Source organism: Labeo rohita, chromosome 1 (genome assembly GCF_022985175.1).
Source record: "Labeo rohita strain BAU-BD-2019 chromosome 1, IGBB_LRoh.1.0, whole genome shotgun sequence".
Classification (NCBI taxonomy): domain Eukaryota; kingdom Metazoa; phylum Chordata; class Actinopteri; order Cypriniformes; family Cyprinidae; genus Labeo; species Labeo rohita.
This window is the reverse complement of record NC_066869.1, coordinates 14622796-14647681: the sequence shown is the minus strand read 5'-3', so window position 1 is coordinate 14647681 and position 24886 is coordinate 14622796. Positions and strand designations below refer to the sequence as shown.

The window sequence follows — 24886 nt, the reverse complement described above, 5'->3', positions numbered from 1 at the left end:
CAAACTGACTGATGGAGTGATCTGTGAAATAAACGGGATTGAATGTTTTCTTGTGATAAAGATGGAACAGCGTGAAAACAATCAGAGCAAAGACACACCAGATGTGAAGACGAATACCTGCCAGTGCTCACCTAGGCAAGAGCAGAAGAATAAAAGTCAGTGTAAGTTGGTTGTCACTTGCAAAGTTTTATGTTAGACAAGATATTCTCTTCAACCTTACTCTGTATGCAATAGCATAATAGTCGTGCATCATGCTGTATCTCGTTCATATCACATAAGAATCATATCAAAATAATATGATATTATTCGATGATGTAATTGTTGTAAGCATGAGAATAGTCCTCACAACGATCCACAGAGGTTGAGGTTGTTTCAAAAGTGCAAAATCCACAACAAACTTGGTTAAATATATGCATTATTTCTTAAAACACTATAAAACGTGATCGTTTTACATGTGTAGTTTATGGTAACGCTCCAGTTGTGGTATCTTTATACAATCCTGACACACATTGTACACGACTTGGATTTTAGAAATATGATTTTGTGTTTATTGTCTTTGTGTTTGTAACTTCTACTGTCACCTCAGTAAACACTGGAAATACAACAATGTCCTCTCTATTATAGAGGATTTGCACTTATGTTACGATTTGGTCATTTACCCGGATGCGCGGCCATACTGGAGATACTCTGATGTAAACAACAGCATGGATTGCACAGTTAATGCACTACTAAATATGTTGTTCTGCTAATTTATGCTGTCTAAAGCACTGAAAAAAAGTGTGGAAGCCGCTAAATCACATAGAGAAGAACTTGGTAAGCAGGAAAGTGCGCATTATTTTGACAAACTAAAGTTAATAGGTTGTAAAGATACATAGGAGCAGTAATAATTAAGATATTAGCCTAATATTTTACCTACCTGACAGGTATGATAAGAACAAACTCAATTATTGTCAAGATTCTTGCCCTGGAAATCCTGGTTCAGTTTGGCCAACCACAAACACCTTTTGTTCATTAGACAGTGTTTTTGCACTTTTCTCCTTGGTTTGTTATAACTTTTGCCAGTCTGTAGTATTTCAAATGTTTTTCCCAATCCGACCGATTAGTACATCCCAATACATGACAATACCTGACCATTTTCAGCAGCAATAATCAACAAAATATGCAAGTTTTGTTCATTTCAGTGGCATTGATTACATTCAGTGCCACCAATATGGCTGACTGATGACACATCATGAAAACACTATTAGAGTGGATCTGTTACTTTGGCTATTATTGATTTTTGACATAGATCTTTTGATGTTCATTTTAGATCGGAAGAAACTGAAAGAGGATTCTGTCACTTGCCATCAATGTGGGATGTTTCTCATTCATCGAGGAAGTCTTAAACGGCACATGAGCATTCACACTGGAGACAAGCTGTTCATCTGCCCTCATTGTGGAAAAAGTTTCAGAATGAACCGTGATCTTGGGATTCACATGAGAATACACACCGGAGAGAGGCCTTTTACCTGTTCTGAATGTGAAAGGGGTTTTACAGCGCACGGTGCCCTTAATAGACACATGAGAGTTCACACTGGCGAGAAACCGTTCTCCTGCTCTGAGTGTGGAAAGAGCTTCACAGAACGAACAGTCCTCAGGCTTCACATGAGGATTCACACTGGAGAGAAGCCTTTTACCTGCTCTGAGTGTGGAAAGTGTTTCGCAGTAAAACAAAACTTAGAGAATCATGTGAGAATTCACACGGGAGAGAAGCCTTTCACTTGCCCTCAGTGTGGAAAGGGATTCGCAGTGAAAAAAAACTTTGAGTATCACATCAGACTTCACACCGGAGACAAGCCTTTCACCTGCCCTCAATGTGGAAAGAGTTTCGTAGTGAAACAAACACTTGAGAGGCATGTGACAATTCACACTGGAGAGAAACCTTTCACCTGCACTGAATGCGGAAAGGGTTTCACAGTGAAACAGAGCCTTGAGATACACAGGAGAAGTCACACTGGAGAGAAGCCTTTCATCTGCCTTCAATGTGGAAGGAGTTTCGCAGTGAAACAAAGCCTTGAGAGACACACAAGAATTCACTCTGGAGAAAAGCCTTTCACTTGCTCTGAATGTGGAAAGAGTTTTGCAGAGAAACAAAGCCTAGAGAGGCATGAGAGAATCCACACTGGAGAGAAGCCTTTCACCTGCTCTGAGTGTGGAAAGAGTTTCATAATGAAACAAAAACTTAATATTCACATGAGACGTCACACTTCACAGGAACTTTTTCACCTGTTGCCACTGTAGAAAGAATTTAAAGTGAAACAAAAGTTTAATGTTTAATGTAAGCCTTTTGACAGTGTAGGCATCTACTGTAATGAAGTGACAGCAGTCACAGTGTAGTAATGTTGTCGGTTTTTAGATATGATTGAGTCCTATGTTATTTATTTCTGTATAATGTTACATTGTTCAAAGAATTCATCTGTGCCGTAACTGTTACTGATTTCAAGAGGTCTCCCTTTCAGGTCAATTTAAACAAATTTGCATCAACTTTGCTTGTTATCAGAACATTCATGTGTTTGTGCTTAAACACAGTTCAGATGCAGCTTTAAATTACCAATGTTTTTTAATACATTTAAAACAATAAACTCATTTCTTGTCACTACATTCCCTGCCTCTTGGTCTTAGCTGCAGAACATTTTGATAATAGTTTGAATAACTTTGGATATGAGACAAATAATTTGATATTTCCAGAGTGAGTGAGTGAACCAAACAATCACCTACTAAAATGAGTTGATCATTTATCTCTTTCATTCAGTGATAATCTGGTAAAGTATCTTGGTGTCATGCCATAGTATTTCACACATTTCTCAGAATTAGCAAGCAATGTCCCTGAACAAATATCTCATTGTCCAACTGTAAAGAAGCAAAAATAATCACATAGACATCAAAGCCAAACAATCCAGTCACAAGCACAAATAGAAGATTATTAGTGATTAGCATGCAGTGTAAAAGGCTGTAATGTAAAATAGTTTAATAAAACAGATATTTTGAGGATGAAAATGTTATTAGCTGGCGACAACTTTTGGTTAAGATGTAGTCAATGCAACCAACAGCCCAAACGTGCTATACGTGCAAACGTGTAAGCTATAATGACAACTGGTAACACTTTACAATACACAAGCCCAATGCACAAATATGCATTAATTCATGCTTAACTAATGAAGAGATAATCATGAGTTAATATATAACTCATGAAGAACATAACCATTTAATAATAATTACTGCATCAGCAACAAATGAACGTTCTATGTGATTCTTAGATTAAGTAATCTAAGTGTCATAATGTATTAATTCCTTAATAACTTATTATATAACTTATTACTTATTATATACAACTAATAGTATACATTTTATTTTTTTTTTATACTTTTTATACCATTTCCATATACCATATACCATTTTCTCAATCAATGCAAGAAAAGAACCCCATACTTTCATATACACATCAAGGCATCCTGAGGCTCTAAATATCACACCTTCATAGCTGGCAATATTGGACATGAGTTCTAGCCATTCATTAAATGAGGAGGGCGTAACAGATTTCAAATGTCTCAGAATGACTCTACATCCAGAAACCATAGCTAGATGGCACCATTGCCTTTGTTGCCGGGAGAGGCACGCATCTTCTGGTAAAATCCCCAACATACAGAGAGCAGGGTTCTTGTGTAGTGTTAGGCTGAAAGTGTTATTAACAAAATGTACAATCTTTTCCCACAGTTCTTTAACCTTATCACATTCATACAACACATGAACCATAGTACCAGTATCAGTTTTACATCGCCAGCAGAGGTCATCATCTCTTAATTTAAGTCTAGCCATCCTGCTGTTAAAAAAATTATAGTTTATCAGTTCGGACTGAATTTCACAAACACAGGTATGCCATTTGGATACAACCTGCTTCCAGATTTCATCCTTGATTGTTTCCCCCAGATCTCTTTCCCATGCCACTTTAAGTCCACTTAAATTAGGTGCATTGGCATCTCTGATTAAGGCATAGAAAGCTGAACAACCTCCTTTTTTTTATGACTAATTGTGGTAAAGATGTACTGTATATCCGTTGGTGGGTCAGGGCCATTTTTAATGGTTGCAAGAAACATATCCCTTTATTGGCCCACTGTGTCCAGCAGAAGGGCTTCCTATCTATATTAAATTTAGTATTATACCAAATCGAGGCTCTAGTTGTCAACCACAGGGTTTGTTCGATGTTTTGGTGATACAATTTATAACTTTCTCTAACAAACCTAAAAACAGGATTCTGGTCAGGTACGGGTTGAGCGAGCTGTGTCAGGAAATCATTAGATAATTATTAATTAAAGCAGAAAACTGGAAGCTGAAGTGCATAGCTTTGACCACTGGTAATTAACATATGAATTTACATCATTAGTTAATATAATGTTATTAGAGAACGAATACATTATGGCACATTTAACTAATAACAATTTATTACTTAATCTATGAATCATATAGAATGTTTAGTAGATCCCGATGTAATAATTATTAATAAATGGTTTAGTTCATAATGAATTATACATTAACTCATGATTATCTGTGCATTAAGCATGAATTAATGCATATTTGTGCACCTGTATTGTAAAGCGTTGCCTGACAACTTATAGAAAATAATTACTGATGTTTTCATTAAAGTAAAATCTACAAATTATTGAAAACAATTAAGTATGAAGTATGTCAATTTTCCATTATTCATGCGTGTGTTTGTCATTAAAACTGATTCCACATTATACAGCTGACCCGAAATCAGCGGCCTCTAGCGGCGAACCATCGAAACTTCAAAACGTTTCGAGCCAGTGACGTATATGAAGCTTCGCTTGCTGATACCACGTGACTTCAGATTGATTCGTGCTCTGATCCACTGAATCAAAGCAAAAGATTCGTAAGCGTTTCGAAGCTTTATGGAGATCATAACTGCATAAACGCCAGGCTTGTTTTAAACCAAATGCATTTATTTGTGATTATCTAATCTCTGTTACAGAATCGCCTGAATCAAACGTGACTGATTGATCGACCTTTGGAATAAACGGATCGAACATTTCCTGGTGATAAAGATGGAACAGTATGACAACAATCAAACCGCAGAATCACCAGATGTGAAGCCGCAAATCTGCCCGTCCTCACCCAGACAAGAGGAGAAGAATGAAACAGAGGGTAAGTTAATTATGTGTCACTTACAAAGAATCTGTTCATTCTGTTCATCGTTAATCGTTACTAATGAAAACCAGCGTGCGCTAAATGATTTATGCATACAGGAGATATGGTTTTTGTGCGTTTTTTGCATGTGTGGGGAGGGGGAGGAGGTATTTTCTAGACTATTTGATCACTGAGATCACGTGAGGTTAGGTAAAAAAAGGTTAGAGGTTTTTTAAACAATATTTTTATGTTAATTATGGCAGAATTATTTGTTGAAAAAAGTGTTTGTAGTTGGAGCAAGTTGAACTTGAAATGTGCATAATCAATCCAACATTGCTCTCATTAAACACTTTATCATCCTTTTACCAATTATGCAATAATACAAAATCCTTTTATTCATGAATGTATATTACCCTGTTTATTACACAACTTTGGCTACTCAACAAATAAATCCATAGGACGATATCAAAACTGAACTTTATTCAAATATATATATATATATAATCTTGTGTGAGTGGCACAACTATAACTATGGCTCAAAATATCTCCTTTTTTTAACTGATTTTTGACATCGATCTTTTAATGTTTATTTTAGATCTGAATGAACTGAAAGAAGATTATACCACTTGCCATGAATGTGGGATGTTTTTCTTTGAGCAAGCGAGTCTTGAGCAGCACATGAGAATTCACACTGAAGAGAGGCCTTTCATCTGCCCTGAATGTGGAAAGAGTTTTGCAGTGAAACACAGACTTGAGGCTCATTTTAGAATTCACACTGGAGAGAAACCTTTCAGTTGCCCGGAGTGTGGAAAGTGTTTCACGCAACAAGGTCAGATTAAAAGTCACATGAGAAGTCACACCGGAGAGAAACCTTTCACTTGCCCTCAGTGTGACAGTAGTTTCACGTCGAAACAAAGCCTTAAAAGTCACATTAGAATTCACATTGGAGAGAAACCTTTCACCTGCTCTGAGTGTGAAAAGAGCTTCATAACACAAGGACACCTTAAACGCCACATGAAAACGCACAGTGGTGAGAAGCCTTTCACCTGTCCTCAATGCGGGAAGAGTTATAAATTGCTACAAAGCCTTGAAAGTCACATGAGAGATCACACTGGAGACAAGCCGTTCATCTGCCCTGAATGTGGAAAATGTTTCACAACAAAACACTGTCTTAAAAGTCACATGAACGTTCACATTGGAGACAAACCTTTCACCTGCTCCATCTGTGGGATGAGCTTCACACAACAACAAAGTCTTAAACGTCACACGTGGACTCACACTGGAGAGAAGCCTTTCATTTGCCCTGAATGTGGCAAGAGTTACACAATAAAACAACAGCTTGAGATTCACATGAGAATTCACACTGGAGAGAGACCATTTTCCTGCTCTCAGTGTGGAAAGAGTTTTACCATAAAACGTAACCTTGAGATTCACATGAGAGTTCACACTGGAGTGAAGCCTTTTTCCTGCTCTCAGTGTGGAAAGAGATTCACAGTCAAACAAAGCCTTGAGAGTCACATGACCATTCACACTGGAGAGAGGCCTTTCACCTGCTCCGAGTGCGGAAAGGGTTTCACGGATAAACATAAGCTTAGTTATCACATGAGAAACCACACAGGGAGAGAGGCCTTTCGTCTGCTCTAAGTGTGGAAAAAGTTTTACAAAAAGACAAAACCTCGACATTCACATGAGAATTCACACTGGAGAGAAACCGTTTTCCTGCTCTCAGTGTGGAAAGAGTTTTACAATTAAACATAATCTTGACAGTCACATGAGAGTTCACACTGGAGTGAAGCCTTTTTCCTGCTCCCAGTGTGGAAAGAGTTTCATAGTCAAGCAAAGCCTTGAGAGTCACATGAGCATTCACACTGGAACAAAGCCTTTCACCTGCTCTGTGTGTTCAAAGACTTTTACAGTCAAGCAAAGCCTTGAGAGTCACATGAGACTTCACACCGGAGAAAAGCCTTTCACCTGCTCTGAGTGTGGAAAGAGTTTCACGGTCAAACAAAGCCTTGAGAGTCACAAGAGAACTCACACTGGAGTTAAGCCCTTCACCTGCCCTCAGTGTGCGAAGAGCTTCACGCAACATGGACATCTTACACGTCACATGAGAATTCACACTGGAGAGAAGGTTATTGATAGAGTGGGGGGAATCTCTACTGTCACTTGTGACCAGCATCCATCCAAAGTAAGTGATGACAGTCATAGCGTACCAGAACATCCACCAGCTATCAAAGTAGAGTGATGAACTCAATTTGTTTGATTAGGAGACCAGGACTGATATGAAACCAACTGGAAAATTTTGTCAGGACACAGCAAGCCAACTTCAAAGAACTACCAGCGTGAGCCTTACCAGAGCTGACGTGTGGAAAACACCAAACAAACTAGCCCGACAGATGCAAGCCGAACAAGAAAATGTTTCTATTGTTCATTTGTACCAAAAAGGCAGGGCAGGACTTGATTTTGTGATGATGTGCATGGATAATATACACTGCATTATTCCATACAAAATAGTAATTGTCAATTTTGATTTCATGGTGACTTTATATTATGAAACATTTATATAATAAAACTGTTGTCAAATACTACATGTCTTACCTTGCACTCTCATGCTTGAAGCATTATACTACAATCAAAATATTTATATTTATACTTTTTTTTAAATGAAATGCAGCCTACATTAATGTATGCAATAATTGATATTAAACAAATTGAGTTATTGTATTTGTTGGCAAAATATAACAACGAGCATGACAGTTTACTATTTTAATCTAAACGCGTTCTATACCAATTTATAAAAGCGGGGCTCAAAGAACTATAATATCATAAGGGAGGGTTTAAAAAAAATACGCAAAATACAACAAGAATACAGAAATCCAGCGTGAAATGTAATGGCAGATTGGGAATATGATTAATAAAAATCGATTTATAATGCTTAAATTGACCTCAGAGTCCTTCCGTCTGCGAATGACCGTTACAGACTTTTCAATTTGAATTTCAACATACATTAGCTGTGTCACGCCAAGGCGGTTGGAAAACGTAGCTTTGTAAGCCACTGATATAAATTACTTGATGGAAATTTCTATTCTCTTGTTTTTGGTACTGTACCCACATATAGAAGTTTTAGTCAGAATATTCAAATAGCCCAAACATGTATAAGCCATTGTACAAATCAACCGCAAACGATTTACTGTATCTGCAATATATAATATACAAATCATTAAATACGTGTTAAATATGTTAAATGTGTAATTTATGTTCTTTAATTATTTAATTATGTAGTATAGTTGTAGGGTTTTGTGAAGGATTAGAGTTACATTGAATACACTCACTATTTTTCCCTTTACACGCAGGTGTTTGCATATTAAAATCAAACCTAAACTGAACCGTTATAATGCAAGCCGTATTAGACATGGTTCACCAGATCAGCGGCCTCTAGCGGTGAACCATTAAAAATTCGAAATGTTTCAAACCAGTGACGTAACGAAACCCCGTGACTTGGCCAGTTTGATTCGCGCTATGAACCACTGATTTGAAGCAGAAGATTCATAAACGTTTCGAAGCTTCATTGCACCCTAAGCTTATTTTAAACCAAATACATTTTGGTAATATCGTTTAAATTTCAAGATAGACAGAATCAAACGTGACTGATTGAGCGATCTATGGAATAAAACAATCAGATGTAAAGACGAAAATCTGCCATCTCACCTAGACAAGAGCAGAATAATAAAACAGTGTAAGCTGGTTATGTGTCACTTACAAAATATCAGTTAATTCTGTTGATAGTTACTAATGAAAAGCTATGTGCGTCAAATTATTTATGCGTACAGATGTGGTTACTCCAGATGTACAAATGTCTGCAGTAGTTAGGTCTATGTCAGAAAAACTAGGCTGTATTTAAAAATTATTTGACAAAAATGCTAAAATACTAAATAAATAAATAAATAAAAAGAACATTCGTGATCAGTTATTCTCTCTTTTGTAGTTTTAAACCCATCAGAGTTCGGTTAATCTTTGAAAGACATTTTAAAGATTTTTAATGAAAACTTGAGATTTTTTTTCTCTCTCAACTTAAAAGTATATTCATCCAAAACTTTGCTGCTTCAAACATAAAGAGATTCATATAAATCTAATACAAGTCGAAGGCAACACAATCACTTGGACACTCCTGAAATGTTCATTTTAGATAAGAAGAAATTGAAGGAAGATTCTGCCACTTGCAATCAATGTGGGATGCATTTCATGGAGCAGGCAAGTCTTTGAGCGGCACATGGTAATTCACACTGGAGAGAGAACCTGTTCATGCATTTTTACATTGCTTTAAAATGGTAACTTCAAAAAAATACATTGAAAGACATAGGCCTCTACATTAAAAATGTAACAGCCATTAACCATTTTGGCTTTTTTTAATTAAAAATATAGATTTCTGTTCATATACTAATAAGTTTAACTCTCATATCCAGTTTTATACTTTGAATTTGCGTTGGCATTTTGTCTTGCTTTGCTGTATAACTACACACTCAGACTCAAGACTCATTCATAAGCACTGAGACAAGAAATTTATGGATTAAGTGCTCAAAACACCTACACTGGCGGTTCCTGCTGGTCAACACAACGTAAATGCAATAAAACCACAGAACATGTACAAACTTTTTCCCATTATGCATACATATGTTTACACCAGGGGTGGAGAACCTTGATCCTGAAGGGCCAGTGTCCCTGCAGAGTTTAGCTCCAATCCTGAAAAAAAAAACCTGCATTACATTTTAAATTCTAAAACTGAACCGAGATAAAACATATAAGACACTGGTTCATGTGTTAATCTAAAGCAGAGGTCCCAATACTGTTTCTAGAGATCTACCTTCCTGTAAAGTTCAGCTCCAACGCTAATCAAACACACCTAAACCAGTTAATAAAGATCTTCAGAAGCACTTGATAATTACATTTAGCTGTGTTCGTTTAGGGTTGGCTCTGGAACTCTGAAGTTAGGTAGATTTCCAGAAACAGGACTGGACACCCCTAACCAGAGATCTTTTACAGATTGAAGGGCTGGTTCAGCAGACCATCGCCCCCTAGCGGTGAACCATCAAAATGTCAAATCGTCTCGGACCAGTATGTGACGCAACGAGGCTTCGGTGCTGAAATCACGTGACCTGAGCAGTTTGATATGCGCACCGAACCACCGCTTCGTATACGTATGGACGCTTATTTAAAAAGAAAGCCAAATCAATGAGTTTTAAACCAAATCGCTTTTGGTTGCACAGAATCTATGAGAAAATAAAGTTAATGAAACCTGACTGATGGAGACTGATGAAATAAGCGGCATCGAACATTTCCTGGTGATAAAGATGGAGCAGCATGAAAACAATCAGACCACAGAGTCACCAGATGCGCAGAAGCAAACCTGCCAGTCGTCACCTATGCAAGATTGCAAGAACAAAAGGCAGTGTAAGTTGGTTATTTGTCACTTACAAAGAATCAGATAAATTGAGAGATTATGTTAATCTGTCCATTGTTGATCGTGACCATTTAAAAGTGACGAGCATCAAAGGATTAGTGCAGAATTGGAAAGGTTGTTACTCCAGATGTGTAAATGTCCGCAATAGCTCGGAATATATAGACCAGCTATATTTTAAAAATAATGGTCTAATTTTTTAACCAGGGAAGCACAGTGCCTTAGAAAACGTGATTTTTAGATTAGATAATTTTATTATTCATTCTTGCTGGTAAAATTAACCAATGAGAAGTCTCATGAGAAATGGGCAAAATCAGGTAAATTGGACCATTTTTTCCAAATCTTGTCAAGTATCATTCAGTGTCACATAATGCTCAGTTTTAAAAGTGTGTTTTAACAAGAAGAAGTTCCAATATATATTTAATGCTAGATGCCTCCCTCTATGTGAAGAGCACTGAATTCAAGAACGCCGACAACAGGTCAGAGAAACTGGGGAACATTCTAGCAATATTATAACACCATATTCAACATTATTTATTATTATATTATTACATTACATTATCAATAAAATTATAGAAACATACTTTTTAAAATGTATTTTTGTTGAATATGGCATCCCAAGCAATTATTTGTGTAAAAAGTACGTTGATTGACTAATTGTGTGTTATCCTTTTTATTACACAGCTCCAGCTGTTCACCATAAAAATATGCAGATGCATATGAAATACTGATTTGAGCTGAAATGATTTAATAATCCTGCCTATGCATTATAGTATACAAATAGTCCTCTGCAACAAGTTATGTAATAACAATTTAAAAGAGTTTCTTACTTCAGTTACTTGAGTACCCATGCCCATCCCAAGATCTAGTCTAATTAAGTGAAAGATCTGGTTCAACAGAACAGTCTGTTCACAAACTATGCAAAAGCTATACATATTTATTCTCTTTATGTTACTTTGTTTTTGGGGTGCATATTTATTACTGTCTATTACTATACAACTATTAATGTCTCAAACTTTATTGTCCATTAATTGATTTTTGAGATTGATCTTTTAATGTTTATTTTAGATCTTTCGGAACTGAAAGAAGACTCTGTCAAATGCCATCAGTATGAGATGCACTTCATTCAACAAGATAACCCTAAGCAGCACATAAACATTCACACTGGAGAGAAGCCGTTCATCTGCCCTCAGTGTGGAAAGAGTTTCATATTTAAACAAAGCCTTGAGAGACACATCAGAATTCACACTGGGGAGAAACCTTTTTCCTGCTCCGAGTGTGGGATGAGTTTTGTAGAGAAACAAAAGCTTAACATTCACATGCGCAATCACACTGGAGAACAACCTTTCACCTGCCCTCGGTGTGGAAAGAGCTTCACATTTAAACAAAGCCTTGAGAGACATATGAGAATTCACACTGGCGATAAGCCTTTTACCTGCTCGGAGTGTGGGATGAGTTTCATAGAGAGACAAAAGCTTAAAATTCATATGAGAATTCACACTGGAGAGAAACCTTTCAGCTGCCCTCAATGTGGAAAGAGTTTTCGAGTAAACAGGAGCCTTAAGAGACACATGAGCATTCACACTGGAGAGAAACCTTTTGGATGTACCCAGTGCGCGAAGCGTTACACAGTGAAACAACACCTTGAGAATCACATGCGAATTCACACTGGAAAGAAACCTTACACCTGCTCTGAGTGTGGAAACAGTTTCATGGAACAACGACAACTTATAATCCACACGAGAATTCATACTGGGGAGAAGCCGTTCACTTGCCCTCAATGTGGAAAGAGTTTCACACAACAAGGACAGTTGAAATGTCACATGAGAATTCACACTGGAGAGAAACCTTTTTCTTGCTCGCAATGTGGAAAGTGCTTCACAGTGAAGAGTACCCTTGACAGTCACATGAGAATTCACACTGGAGAGAAGCCTTTCAGCTGCTTTCAGTGTGGAAAGAGTTTCATTCAACAAGGACAACTTCAGATTCACATGAGCGTTCATACTGGAGACAAGCCTTTCATCTGCCCGTACTGTATGAAGAGTTTCCCACTGAAACACGGCCTCGAGAGGCACATGAGAATTCACACTGGAGAAAAGCCATTCAGCTGCTCTGAGTGTGGGATAAGCTTCATCGAGAAACAAAAGCTTAACATTCATATGAGAATTCACACTGGAGAGAAACCATTCACCTGTTCTGAGTGTGGAAAGTGTTTTACAGTGAGCAGGAGCCTTAAGAGACATCTGAGAATTCACACCGCGGAGAAACCATTCGCCTGTTCCCAATGTGGAAAGAGTTTCATGGAAGAAGGACACCTTGAAAGTCACATGGGAATTCACACTGGAGAGAAGCCTTTCACCTGCTCTGAGTGTGGAAAGAGTTTCACGGTGAACAGAAACCTTAGAAGACACATGAGCATTCACACGGAAGAGAAGCCTTTCATCTGCCCTCAGTGTGGAAAGAGCTTCACAGAACAAGTACAACTTGTAAGTCACATAACCATTCACACTAGAGTTAAATCTTTCGCCTGCTCTGAGTGTGGAAAGAATTTCACAGTTAAACAAGGCCTTAAGAGACACATGAGAATTCACATTGGAGAGAAGAATTTCACCTGCTCTGAGTGTGGAAAACGTTTCATGCAGCAAGGACACCTTCACAACCACATGAGAATTCACACTGGAGAGAAGCCTTTCGTCTGCTCTGTATGTGGAAAGAGTTTCACAATGAACATTACCCTTGAGAGGCACATGAAAATTCACACTGGAGAGAAGCCTTTCGCCTGCCCTTATTGTACAATGAGTTTCACAGTGAAACAAGGCCTTGAGAGACACAAGAGAATTCACACTGGAGAGAAGCCGTTTGCCTGCTCTGAGTGTGGAAAGAGCTTCATGCAACAAGGACACCTTCAAAGTCACAAGAGACTTCACACTGGAGAGAAGCCTTTCATCTGCTGTGAATGTGGAAAGAGTTTCACTGTAAAACAAAGCCTTCAGAGTCACATGAGAATTCACACTGGAGAGAAACCTTCAGACAGAGTGAAGGAATCTCCTCTACTGCCACCTGTGCAAAGTCCGTCGTAGTATACTAGGACACCAGCTATCGGAGGAGAGTGATTAGTCAGGGGTGCCCAACCCTGTTCCTGAATATTGACTTTCCTGCAGAGTTTAGTTCCAAACTTAATCAAACACACCTGTCTGTAATTATCAAGTGCTCCTTGAGATCCTCATTAGCTGGTTCAGGTGTGTTTGGTAGGGTTGGAGCTGAACTCTGCAGGAAAGTTGATCTCCAGGACCAGGGTTGAGCACCCCTGATTTAAATGATTAGGAGGGCAGAACTGCTAAGAGACCAATGGATGTATGATAAAAACACATTGTAAATAGAATTTAGCATAGCATTTGTTACAGTCAGAGTATACCTAAATTAGGTGCTGTACTGCAGTTGAGTAATTTCTGCTTTGTTTCACTGTATATTTATTTATTTTTTGTATATTGTCTTATATATTTTATATATTTTATTTCTATTGATACTTTTTATGTTTTTTCTGATGCTGTATTTAACCTTGTGTATTTTAGATTCAATAATCTGTGCAAGGCAAATTAAAACTATACTTTTACATTGTGGTACAGTATTTTCAATGACACATATACATTTCACAAACTTATTTACCAATATCTCTACACTGTCCACCTTTTTGTAAAAGTGGTCACTGCCATTTGTAAATTAAATGGATTTGGCTTTTTTGCGTCCTGCACTGAGAGAAAACTCCCTGAATGGGATCTTCCTAAATGAAATTGACTTTATATGGTCTTATAGAGAAAAATATTTAGTGTCATTAGACATTTTCCCCTCAAAATGTACTGTTGGTTGCGCTATAACTTTAGGTTGATGTAAGTTACGTCTGCTGTAGTAGCTGGTTAAATTTAAACACCGTGTTTAAAAGCCTCCGGCGCGATATTTAAAAAGTGGCGCGAAACTGGCGGCACGGAACTAGAACACTTGTTTTACATTGAGCGAAACTGACGTCGAACCAACATGGCCGCGTCGCTTTCATAATCGCGCTACTGTTGATATGAAAAGCTGTTTTTTGCTTTGACAAGTTTGCTAAAGTGAACACTAGCATAAGTTGACATACATTGAACCGGGAAATCACTCCTTATAGTTTACAGTGTGTTTTGGTGAAGAAAAGCGGGTAAGGCTTTTTGACTGACATATAAAATAATTAATTAGAGTTCGTATTGTTCATACAAGGGTTATTTGAAATATATTACTTCCTAGCATCGAAAAAATTAAGTAGTAGAACGACATCACTCTAAATATCTTTCAAAGTGATACAAATCCATTTTTTATTTCCTCCAGTGATAATTCAAAAGGGCTCACTGTATTAACCCTATACTTTGTAAACATGGACTGATGAAATTATGTTTCTCATGTAACCTGAATAAGCCCTGCAGTAAGATTTTTTTAATTTAAACAGAGAAAGTGCTTTCTAGTTTGGGCTAAAAGTAGTCTTACCACACTGATACCAGTTGTCTTTCCACAAATGCCACTTCATTGAGTTCACTTTTAGAAATATTTAATTATATATTAATGACTTATGAAGACTGACTTAACAATAATACAGTAATAACAGTTTTATATGTATATTTACATTTTTAATAATCATTAACACTGTCATAACTGAATAAAAGTCAATGGTATCCAGCATTATTTTGGACCTTGCTGACTTTTATTGTAAGGGCAAAAACAACTGAAACATTCTTCAGAATCAGAATGTATTCTGCATAGAAAATCACATAAGTTTGAAAGGATGTAAGGGTGAATAAATGTGGATAGAAATTTTTATTTTTTAATGGTCTCACTTTAGTGTAAATTTGTGTAAGCCTAAAAACTTAGGATAGTTTACTTATTTCATAATACAGCATGTAGAAAACAATGTAAATGACAAATAAACAGTACACACTAAGCCATTTCAGTATATTATGTATCATTTAAAACTAGAATGTTTGCTTTTCATTTTTTTTTTTTTCAAAAACATTTCTTTAAAACCAGAGAACATAATCACTGCATTCAAAAGAAACACTGAGATAATGCACACACACTTATGGATCCAGACCTCCTGTTAAGAAATGCATATTAGGCGACTGTGTCAGTATCCAGACAGCACTGTGACAGAGGGGTAGCGTGTACGGTGCGTCATGCACTTCTCTCGGTCAATGAGGAGGGAGTTTGTTTTGCAAGAGATGTCTTTTTCCAGGGACAGTCTGCTTTCCTCCAGGTCAGACAAAGATTTGCGTGCCTCATACAGCTGCTCCTGTAGCGCTGATACTGTACTGTTGAGCTCTGATGTCTCACCTAACAAACTACACACACACACACAACAGATGGGTTTATGCAGGTTGGGAGACTAAGCACATGTACTGTATGTGCGTTCAAGTACCTGAGCTGAGGCTGGTCTCGGCAGAGCTCCATGTTGGGTCTAAAGGTTCGGTAATGCAGTCTAGATTGAGCCACTCTGAGAGGAGCCTCTTTATCATAAACGGCTTGCTGCAGGTATGTGATATTCCTCTCCTGAGCCCCGATCTTCTCCAAAATCTATTACAGACATATTATAGGGAAAAGGACACCTAAAATTAAAATTTGCATTCACTCACCATCATTAGTTCATCAAAAGTTCATTTTTATGTGAACTGTTCCTTTAAATATTCATAGTGTTCAAAATTTTACCCTGTTGCTTTGTGTTTATTTATATAAAATTGCAGATTTTATAGTCCTTGTGTACATGTCTTGGTTTTTTGTTTCATATAAGTGTGTATTGCCTGTGCCAGGTGCAGCTCCAGCTGTGTTTTAGCTTGGCTCAGTTCCATGCAGCGCTGGTTGAAGGCCCGATCTACAGCGGCACATTGCGCCCGCAGGTCCTCAGTCGTCTCCTGCAGGACCCGCTCAATCAGTCGTCTCAAAGCCTGACTCGCCACCTCCTCTCTCTCCGCCAGCCGCAGGTTATCCCGAGTGAACTTGCGCCAAACCTCTTCATTGCACACCCTACAGAGAAACACATTTGAGATGATGTATCACAACAGCTGCGATCTAAAAGTGCTGGTGGTGTCAGAAAGCCAATAACATCAAAAAGTGTTCTTCATAGACTGCTTGAATGTGTGTGGAATGAAAATACAGCTGTGTCACTCCAACTGAGCTGAAGTAAGGTACAAGGTTTGGCACGCACTGGTCCTGCAGCACAGCTGAGCTAGGATGCCGCTGTGTGTTGGTGCTTCTGTTGTTAAAGCGTCCACACTGGTCGTCCAGACTGTAGGCCTCCTGCTTATCAGACCAGTCTGTCTCAAGAGTCTGCTTCACCTCCCGGTTCAGCCTGGCAGACACAGACAGGTTTATGACTTCAATGTTCAACCCAGCCAAAATCCCATTCAATTATGTGCTGAACACTTAAAGTAATAAATGCTGACCAAATGTCATTTTTCTGATGTACTATTGCTTTAATGAATGCTTCATGAGATACAAACATATACAACCAAAGTTTCTGAACAGTAAATTTTTAATGTTTTTTTAAAAAAGTATCTACTGCTCACCAAGCCTGCTGTTATTTAATCCAAAGTACACCAAAAACAGAACAATGCTGAAATAATTTTACTATTTAAAATAACTGCCTTATATTTGAATAGCTACATTTTTAGCATCATTACTCCAGTCTTCAGTGTCACATGATCCTTCAGAAATCATTCTAATATGCTGATTTGCTGTTCAAGAAACATTTTTTAATATTATTACTATAAATATTTAAAACAGTTGAGTACATTTTTTCAGGATTCTTTGATCAGTAGAAAGATCCAAAGATCAGCATTTATCTGAAATAAAAAGCCTTTGTAACATATCTACTATATACACTATACCATTCAAAAGCCTGGAGTCGGCAGACATATATTTTGGGGGAAAATAAATTAGAAATCAATACTTTTATTTAGCAAGAATGCTTTAAATTGATCAAAATGCTGTTCTTCTTTCTATTCATCAAAGAAACCTGAAAAAAATCTATGCAGCTGTGTTCAACATAATAATAAATGTTTCTGAGCAGCAAATCAGAATATTACAATGTGACTGGAGTAATGATGCTAAAAATTCAGCTTTGAAATCACAGGAATAAATTACATTTTAAAATAAATTCAAACAGAAAGCAGTTATTTAAATAGTAAAAATATTTCAACATTTTACTGTTTTTGCTGTAGCTTGGATCAAATAAATGCAGTCTTCTTTAAAAAACATTAAAAATCTTACTGTTCAAAAACTTTTACTGTCAGTGTATGTGAACTGTTACAATATAAAATTTGAGCAGAATTAAAGAGAGAGATATAACTTGGATAACTGGCCTTATCTGGTTGACAGTTTGATCCAAAGTTTTTTTCAGTAAGGCTTGAATGCTTCTGATCAGCTCAACTTCCTGTTGGAAAATTTTCAACAAATTGTTACAGGATCTGTTTTGACACACTGAACTTGTATCTAGCTTATTCATTGCTACTACAATTACTAATACTATTATATATATATATATATATATATAAACATAGGCCTATTATTATTCTCTATTAATGAGTAAAGAATACAAAATAGATAATATTCTTAATATAAGAAGCGTCCACCTTGCGAAGAGCTAGAGTAAAATAATAAGACTTTCGTCAGTTGTTCTTTTCTGTACCTTAAGAAGTTCTTCTTCCACTTGGTCCTCCACCAGATCCGGTCCGAAGCGTCTCTCTCTGCAGGTGAGGTTATCAGTGGCGATGGCGTAGGGAACCTCGGTGGCATCCAGCGCTTTTTCCAGGCGCCGCCTGGAGGCCGTCAGCAGGTCTGTTTCCGCGATCAGCCGCTCGATGAGCTGCTCCAACTCGGATCTCCAGCGGTGGATGTCCTGCAGTCGATTTCCCAGGTGTTTGGTGCCTGCGGTCTGCGTGCGTAAAGTCCCAGCATCGGTCTCAGTTTTCAGCGCCTTGGACTCGTGGCAAATCGTCTCCGCGTGATTCCGGTCCGCGATGGCCCGGTTTAACAGTGCAGAGTTATTAGCGAACCACTCCTCCGGGGTGTATTTGGCGCTCCGGTAGCCCGCCGTGGCCAGACCGGCGGATGTACCGGCGTACACATTTTCTTTAACGGTGGTCTCAGGGTTTGTGAGCGGCGGCTGCGAGCCATTCTGCGCCGCTACCCGCGTGTCAAAATAGGGACGAGACACTAAAATTTGGGATGACATCATATTTAGGTGCACATTAAAGTATTAGCAGCCTGTAGTTGCCGCAGTGGTTGAAGTCGCCGAATGTTTGTATTTCGTTGCCTGGATACCGACGGTTGCTAAGGACGCGTTATGCACGGCAGAGTTCCAAAGTTTCACGTTCCAAATTTCCAACATCCTTTCTGGATTATTTTGGCTCGAAACTAGTTATTCAATTACAGACTTTGGTTACAGAATTTGTCATTTAATATAAGCGTAACTAGGCTATTAGACCAACAAAAAAGCAAACAAACAAAAATAGTCTAAATTTTATAATTTCCCTGGCATAATAACAGTATCAGCGAAGGAAATGCCAAAACCTCAGATATGATTAATGGAAGTTGATGCACGTTTTATATTCTGTTCATAGCAGTGAGAGTTTAAATGCATGGAAAATAAAGGTTCTAAACATCAGATATTTTAGGAGAAGAGAGGTTTCAAGTAACCATGCTCACAGAAAAACAATTTTTAGCACTGCATGTTGGTCTGTGAAGGGTGACATGGTACACTGACCCCTCTCTACAGTCCTCTTTCTAGCAGGGTTTTAATTGACATCATTTTGCTTCACTAAGGTTAATGACTGACTAATTCCAGGAAATGCTGGACTCAAAATTGAGGCAATATGTATCAGCATAGCATCGAACAGCACTCTGCTGTTTCACTGCAATGGAAACTTACTCCCATGGTGGAGTCATCTCATTAAAGTTTTATGAGCAATGAGTATGAACTGACAGAGCAAACTATAACAATGCATTTATGTGTACATCACCCAAAGGAAGTGGAAGAGAGCAACTGCAGTAAAGTCACAAGCAAATCTACATATAAGCAGTGTATGTATGAACACACTACAACATTATAAACCAAACAGTTTCTGCATATGAAACACAAACAGGCTATTTATTACTTATTTAAACACAGTATTAACACCCTGTTGTGTTACAATGAGAAAATAAGACCAAACATGTATTCAAAGTCTTCACAAGTTTATCATTAGCCATAATAGCCATCTGGTTTGATCGTGCTGAGTGATAAGATTTAGAACTGTGCCATCTAAACCACAAGTCTGTCTGCCGGCCTGCCAAAATTTGCTCTATTATTTCCAGCAAGTGTGTAAACAAGTGGTAAAATAACTTGGTTAAACTGATAATAACTTTCCCTCACATTATTGTCTTGGAAAATTTTTCTGAAAACTGAAGTGTTTTAGTCAGGTAAAAATGACCCCGTCTACGCAGTAAGTGTCACTGTTATCTCGCCTGTAATTTTATGCCCACATTTATGACTGTAGCCTTCTGTCCTCTCCGATTGACACACTTATAAATGTGATCCACGCCCTCTCGATCTCACTCTTAGCCATCCAGATCCTGCTGTACATTCAGAGGAGAAGCAACACATACAGGGACTCACAGGTACGTGTTGTGAAAAACCTTTTTTAATTAAACTAAAGGTTCTGCTGTTGTTATATGATAAGTACATGAAGGGATATGTAATTCAGCTTTGCATTGCTATCATGACATACAGTGAGTGTTGTTTGTGGTACTATAGCGATAGGAAAATTAGTAGAACAAGATTAGGAAAGAGAGAAAATTAAATGATGAATATAAAGAAATCTATTTTTCAATTCCTCGTCTTCATGTATTCGCATTCACAGGTTTTTGAAAATGGACAAAGACCACAGACCCCCTCCTTATTCCAATCCTCAGATGGGCCAGGCACCCATAAACTACCCTGTACAACAGGCAGCGTACCCACCTCAACCAGGTCAGCTGATCTTCCACTTGAGCCATACTAATAAGAATGAACAGGATGATTATACACCAGAATGTAATAAATATTTGTGAAAATTATCAAATCTCGACCTCAAAATTTGAGCCAATATTCAGTTGTCTCTGATGGAGAAACTGCACATTTATTGTCCGTTTTATGGAAGGTGTTTTAAGGAAGTGAAATGTGCAATGTTTCAATCCGTGACATCATATGTGCTGTGTAAAACAAACACAGACTTTATGATCACAGTAAAATCGTGTATGAAACTGTTGGCTCTATTTAAGGAATAGTTCATCCAAAAAGATGTAGATGAGTTTGTTTGTTCATGGGAACATATTAGGAGAAATGTGGCATTACATCACTTGTTCACCAGTAGATCACCAGTGAATGGTTGTCAGAAAGAAAGTTATCAGAAGAAAGATAACAATGTAATGTTTTCCAAATACAGATGGTTTGGGTTTCAGGACCTGGCCATCTCCGAGTCACAGAACAATGAATTTTAGATTACACCAGGAAATTTTAATGCAGAGACTCACAATGTCCATCCATCAGCCAAAGCTTTAAGACTAGATAATATAGCATGTAAATTAAATCAGCAACTGAAGAACTTGAAATTCAAGTAACCTTGTTCTACAAAAAGATTGCAAAGAGTTTTTTTAAAAGAAAGCCAAAATTTCCTTTCAGCTGACATATGTGGTGAATAAAACAGGAAGAGTTTGGTTAATCCTTCACACTGTGCACTGTAAAATCCAATAGTTTACCTTACTTAGATATAATTAGTTATCTTTACTTAGTTGCTATACTTACTAGGTTTTATTAAGTTACAGCTACTTTCAAGCGAGTAAAACAGTTTACTTACTACTTTGAGTGATGCTTACTTAAAATATTCAAGTAGCCACAAAGAAACCAATGACATTAATAAACCAGTGAGAGGCAGCAGTGCACTAATATGTTGCTAATTTGCAAAATAACAACAGAAAGAAGAAAAGCAATTTTTTTTGAGGTGGCAATTGTTAATCTGCAGTTATTTTTCACTAGTTACATTCACTCATTTCCCAAAGTCATCTTGAATGTTGTTTCAATACAGCTACATATTTGAGAGAACATCACATAAACTGACTTCATAAATTGATGTTGATTTTTGTAAAATGTTGTTGGTGTGTCTTATTTTATTTATTTTTTTATTATTATTATTATTTTTTTACTTACCATTATAGCGATTAATGTTCCGTTTGGTTGGGCACTTGGAACTTTGCTTTTTTTATTATAATTTTTTTCCTATTGATGCAGCAATGCAACATGAAGTCATAGTTTTTGATTTCAAGGGAAGAAAAGTAATAAGTAGGTTGCTTTTAGAAGGTAACCTTCAAATTCTGATGTTTCAGTTAACTAAATCTTTCCAATTCTTCAGCTAATGTATTTTTTATATTTATTAATGATCTTTTACAATTTTATTGTTCTTCATAAACACCTTGAGAAACTTTATTGGGTTGAGACAGTCCTTTAATATTTGTGATAATGTGCTCAAGTCACAAACTTCAGTCTGAGTCCTCATTCAGCATGAGAATCACAACGATGGTAACAATTCAATTTTATTTATTTTTATTAATTGTGACAATAACCATTATATTATTTTATTTTCTCCTTTTGTTGTGTTACTGCTGACACAAGTCAGTAAATAAAATTAGCAAATAAAAACAACAACAGTAAAACAAAGCAATTGCATAATTTATTCATGCCGCAATGCACTCTGGGAGTCTGTGAGTAGCTATACTAAGTCAAGTGTAAGCCTAAAGTAAATGATCAAGTACCCCCTACAGTTCTTTTTTAGTTACTAGAGCTCCCGTGTAAGTAAACTATACTAACTAAGCATTTGTCACTACAACATACTATTCTTATTTCACTTTACTTAGTTTTTTTAAGGCAATCGGTTTGCATGCTTTTTTTAAGTAAGCCCAACTAATTAGATTTTACAGTGTGGAAGCACAAGCCTTGAATCTTAATGATAAATATATAGTGTTTTACTGATTTTGTCATTGTGTTTTCAAATCATGTCTACCCGTTACAGCGAGCTGAGTACAATGATCTTTTTTAAGGGGCGGGTCCTTTACAGCTTGCCAGTAATCTGCCACTGTTATGATTGGCTAACGTCATTGCATATTAATCAGCCGTTAAGCGACTGAATGCCAGTGGGTGGAGATTATGGCGATAAGATGTTCTGACCTTAATTATTCTGACCTTAATTATTCCAAAATTTCGGACTGGTAGAGTATATCTCCACTACAGCAGGTTTCAGTGTTTTCAACCAGTGCTTTGACATTTTTGCAGGTCCCCAAGCTGTACCTTACCAACCACCTCCATATGGGTTTGCGGCTACAACTGTCACTGTCCAGCCCGTGATAGTCCCTGCAAGTGAGTGTTCAGCACACAAGATCCATCATTTCCCATGTTTTATTCATGCTATGAGACTCTGGTAATCACTGTATTTAAATAAACACTAGTAGTTATTAACATGGCGTGCTGACCGAATGATCCAACAAACCTGGACTGAGTTCCACTAATCAGGCAGCACAGCAGAAAGGACATGTGTGACTATATATAACCAGACAATCATAATTCCAAGTTACTTTATTGAATTTATTCTGAAAAATTAAAAAAAGGAGTTAAAAAGGACTTATGAAATGATTCAGAAAAGGATTTATGTTGATAATGTTTTCTAACTTTTGTAGGTTACTTTCATTCAGTAAGGATGCATTAAATTAACCAAAACTGACAGTAAAGACATTTGTAATGTTACTAAAGATTTCTGTTTTTAAATAAATGCTGTTTTTTTTCCCAACTTGAAAAACATCTTGGCTCATTGGAAATACGTGCCTCTATATACATTTCTGCAAACCTGAAAAAATAAAAATGAACGCTAGAGGCAGTAAAATTTTTATTCCTTTTCACACATAGTATGATTTACCCAGAGTTTTGATTAATAAAGCCTAATTTTCAGACGATTACTACTGCTGAATATCATATTATGGCTTTAAAACAATTTTAACATCCTGCCTGGTTTGAAAATTGATACTTTTGAACGTTATCGTCACATACGGAGTTGCACTTGGGTGATGAAAAGTGCTGGTTCAAACCCCGTGAAACTACTGTGCGACAAATAAGTTTAAATCTGAATGAAGAAGATAAAATAGCACGGCTGCATCACAAAAATGCTTTTTTTAATCAGTTTTGCATTTGTTAACATTATTAGTTTGGTTTAGGGTTGGGTTTGGTGTAGGGGATATTTCCAATAAGACAGAGCATCAACCTTTAGCGAAACTAAATTCTGAACAGCGGCAATATGTACCTCTAGCAACATAATAAATATGTGCCAGTACCAACGTAATAAAAACGTGCCACGTACTGAACGTGTGTTTTAGCGCTACTCTCTGGACATTTCACTTGAAACTGCCGCGAAACGTGCAGTAAGGTACCGTGTTGCAGAAATGTATGTAGAGGCACGTATTTCTAATGAGCCTGGGTTGTTGTTTTTTTTTTTTTTTTTGTTTGTTTGTTTTTTCAACTTTATATTTCTGAAAGAATCCTAAAAAAAAAAAACTAAATGTAAATGCATTCTGCATTTAATAGTTGCATTTGTACGCATGCAGTTACACAGACGCAGATCGCGTGTCTCACTGATGTGCCGGGCCGCATTATCTGTCCTCACTGCATGACGGACGTCGTCACGCAAACCGAAAATGTCAGTGGATTGCTTGCTTGGTTAATCTGCGGAGTCCTTGTGCTCCTCGGGTGAGTATGAACAGATTATTGATGTACTGATATTTAATTCACAGACTGCTGATATTTAGAGCTTGTCTTCTGTGATTTTTCAGGTGCTGGCTCTGTTGTTGCATCCCGTTCTGTGTGGACTCGTGTCAGGATGTGCAACACTCCTGTCCGAACTGCAAGAACATCGTCCGCATTTACAAACGTATGTAGCACATATGCTGCGCCAGGGAACATGAAGATCCACCAAAATACTGAGAACTCGAAGGAAGTTGCCCAGAAGTAATTTTTTTTTTTTGTAAATCTTATTACAAACGTATAACATTTAAAGCGATTCAATGCAGAGTGATTGACGATATTATAAAGTCTATTTACTTACCTTTAATTGCGATATCTTTTTTGTATGTTTTTTTGAGCCTGTATTTGCAAATTATTGTTTTGTAAAAAAAAACATA

General features: G+C 37.2%; 3 protein-coding genes and 1 pseudogene across 5 annotated transcripts in view; 3 read left to right on the top strand and 1 right to left on the bottom strand.

Moving 5' to 3' along the window:
- The window catches only part of LOC127164723 (gastrula zinc finger protein XlCGF8.2DB), a 12310-nt gene extending 9684 nt beyond the window's left edge, over positions 1–2626 (top strand). Inside the window, exons 1-2 of one of the 3 annotated variants that reach the window (XM_051108783.1) lie at positions 1–155; positions 1310–2626. The exon at positions 1–155 is cut by the window's left edge and continues 87 nt beyond it. In XM_051108783.1, coding sequence (XP_050964740.1) covers positions 62–155; positions 1310–2280 — 1065 coding nt within the window. In that variant the 5' untranslated portion in view covers positions 1–61 and the 3' untranslated portion in view covers positions 2281–2626. Of the gene's footprint in view, positions 162–1309 lie in introns of all 3 variants that reach the window. The other 2 variants (XM_051108768.1, XM_051108774.1) reach the window with 2 other exon arrangements.
- A 2310-nt stretch (positions 2627–4936) lies between these two features.
- LOC127164753 (zinc finger protein 585A-like) lies at positions 4937–14222 on the top strand (annotated as a pseudogene).
- A 1000-nt stretch (positions 14223–15222) lies between these two features.
- On the bottom strand, positions 15223–18961 carry tekt4 (tektin 4). The gene is made up of 6 exons (XM_051115033.1): positions 18339–18961; positions 18013–18083; positions 16857–17000; positions 16453–16675; positions 16074–16228; positions 15223–15996 (listed from the first exon to the last, which is right to left on the bottom strand). Exons 1-6 carry the CDS (start codon positions 18885–18887, stop codon positions 15783–15785), a joined length of 1356 nt encoding a protein of 451 aa, XP_050970990.1. The 5' UTR covers positions 18888–18961; the 3' UTR covers positions 15223–15782.
- A 1291-nt stretch (positions 18962–20252) lies between these two features.
- si:ch211-202h22.9 (uncharacterized protein LOC559480 homolog) lies at positions 20253–24886 on the top strand. Its single transcript, XM_051116230.1, has 5 exons — positions 20253–20308; positions 20551–20660; positions 22995–23078; positions 24314–24455; positions 24539–24886. The coding sequence occupies exons 2-5, from the start codon at positions 20561–20563 to the stop codon at positions 24642–24644; spliced, it is 432 nt and encodes a 143-aa protein (XP_050972187.1). The 5' UTR covers positions 20253–20308; positions 20551–20560; the 3' UTR covers positions 24645–24886.

Coding starts and splice junctions, on each gene's coding strand:
- tekt4 (XM_051115033.1), bottom strand. CDS start 18,887: ATGATGTCATCCCAAATTTTAGTGTCTCGTCCCTATTTTGACACGCGG. Junction 16,676..16,856: donor TCAGCTGTGCTGCAGGACCA/GTGCGTGCCAAA, acceptor GTTTCTCTGTAG/GGTGTGCAATGAAGAGGTTT. Junction 15,997..16,073: donor CGAGACCAGCCTCAGCTCAG/GTACTTGAACGC, acceptor GTGTGTGTGTAG/TTTGTTAGGTGAGACATCAG.
- si:ch211-202h22.9 (XM_051116230.1), top strand. CDS start 20,561: ATGGACAAAGACCACAGACCCCCTCCTTATTCCAATCCTCAGATGGGC. Junction 23,079..24,313: donor GCCCGTGATAGTCCCTGCAA/GTGAGTGTTCAG, acceptor GTACGCATGCAG/TTACACAGACGCAGATCGCG. Junction 24,456..24,538: donor GGAGTCCTTGTGCTCCTCGG/GTGAGTATGAAC, acceptor GTGATTTTTCAG/GTGCTGGCTCTGTTGTTGCA.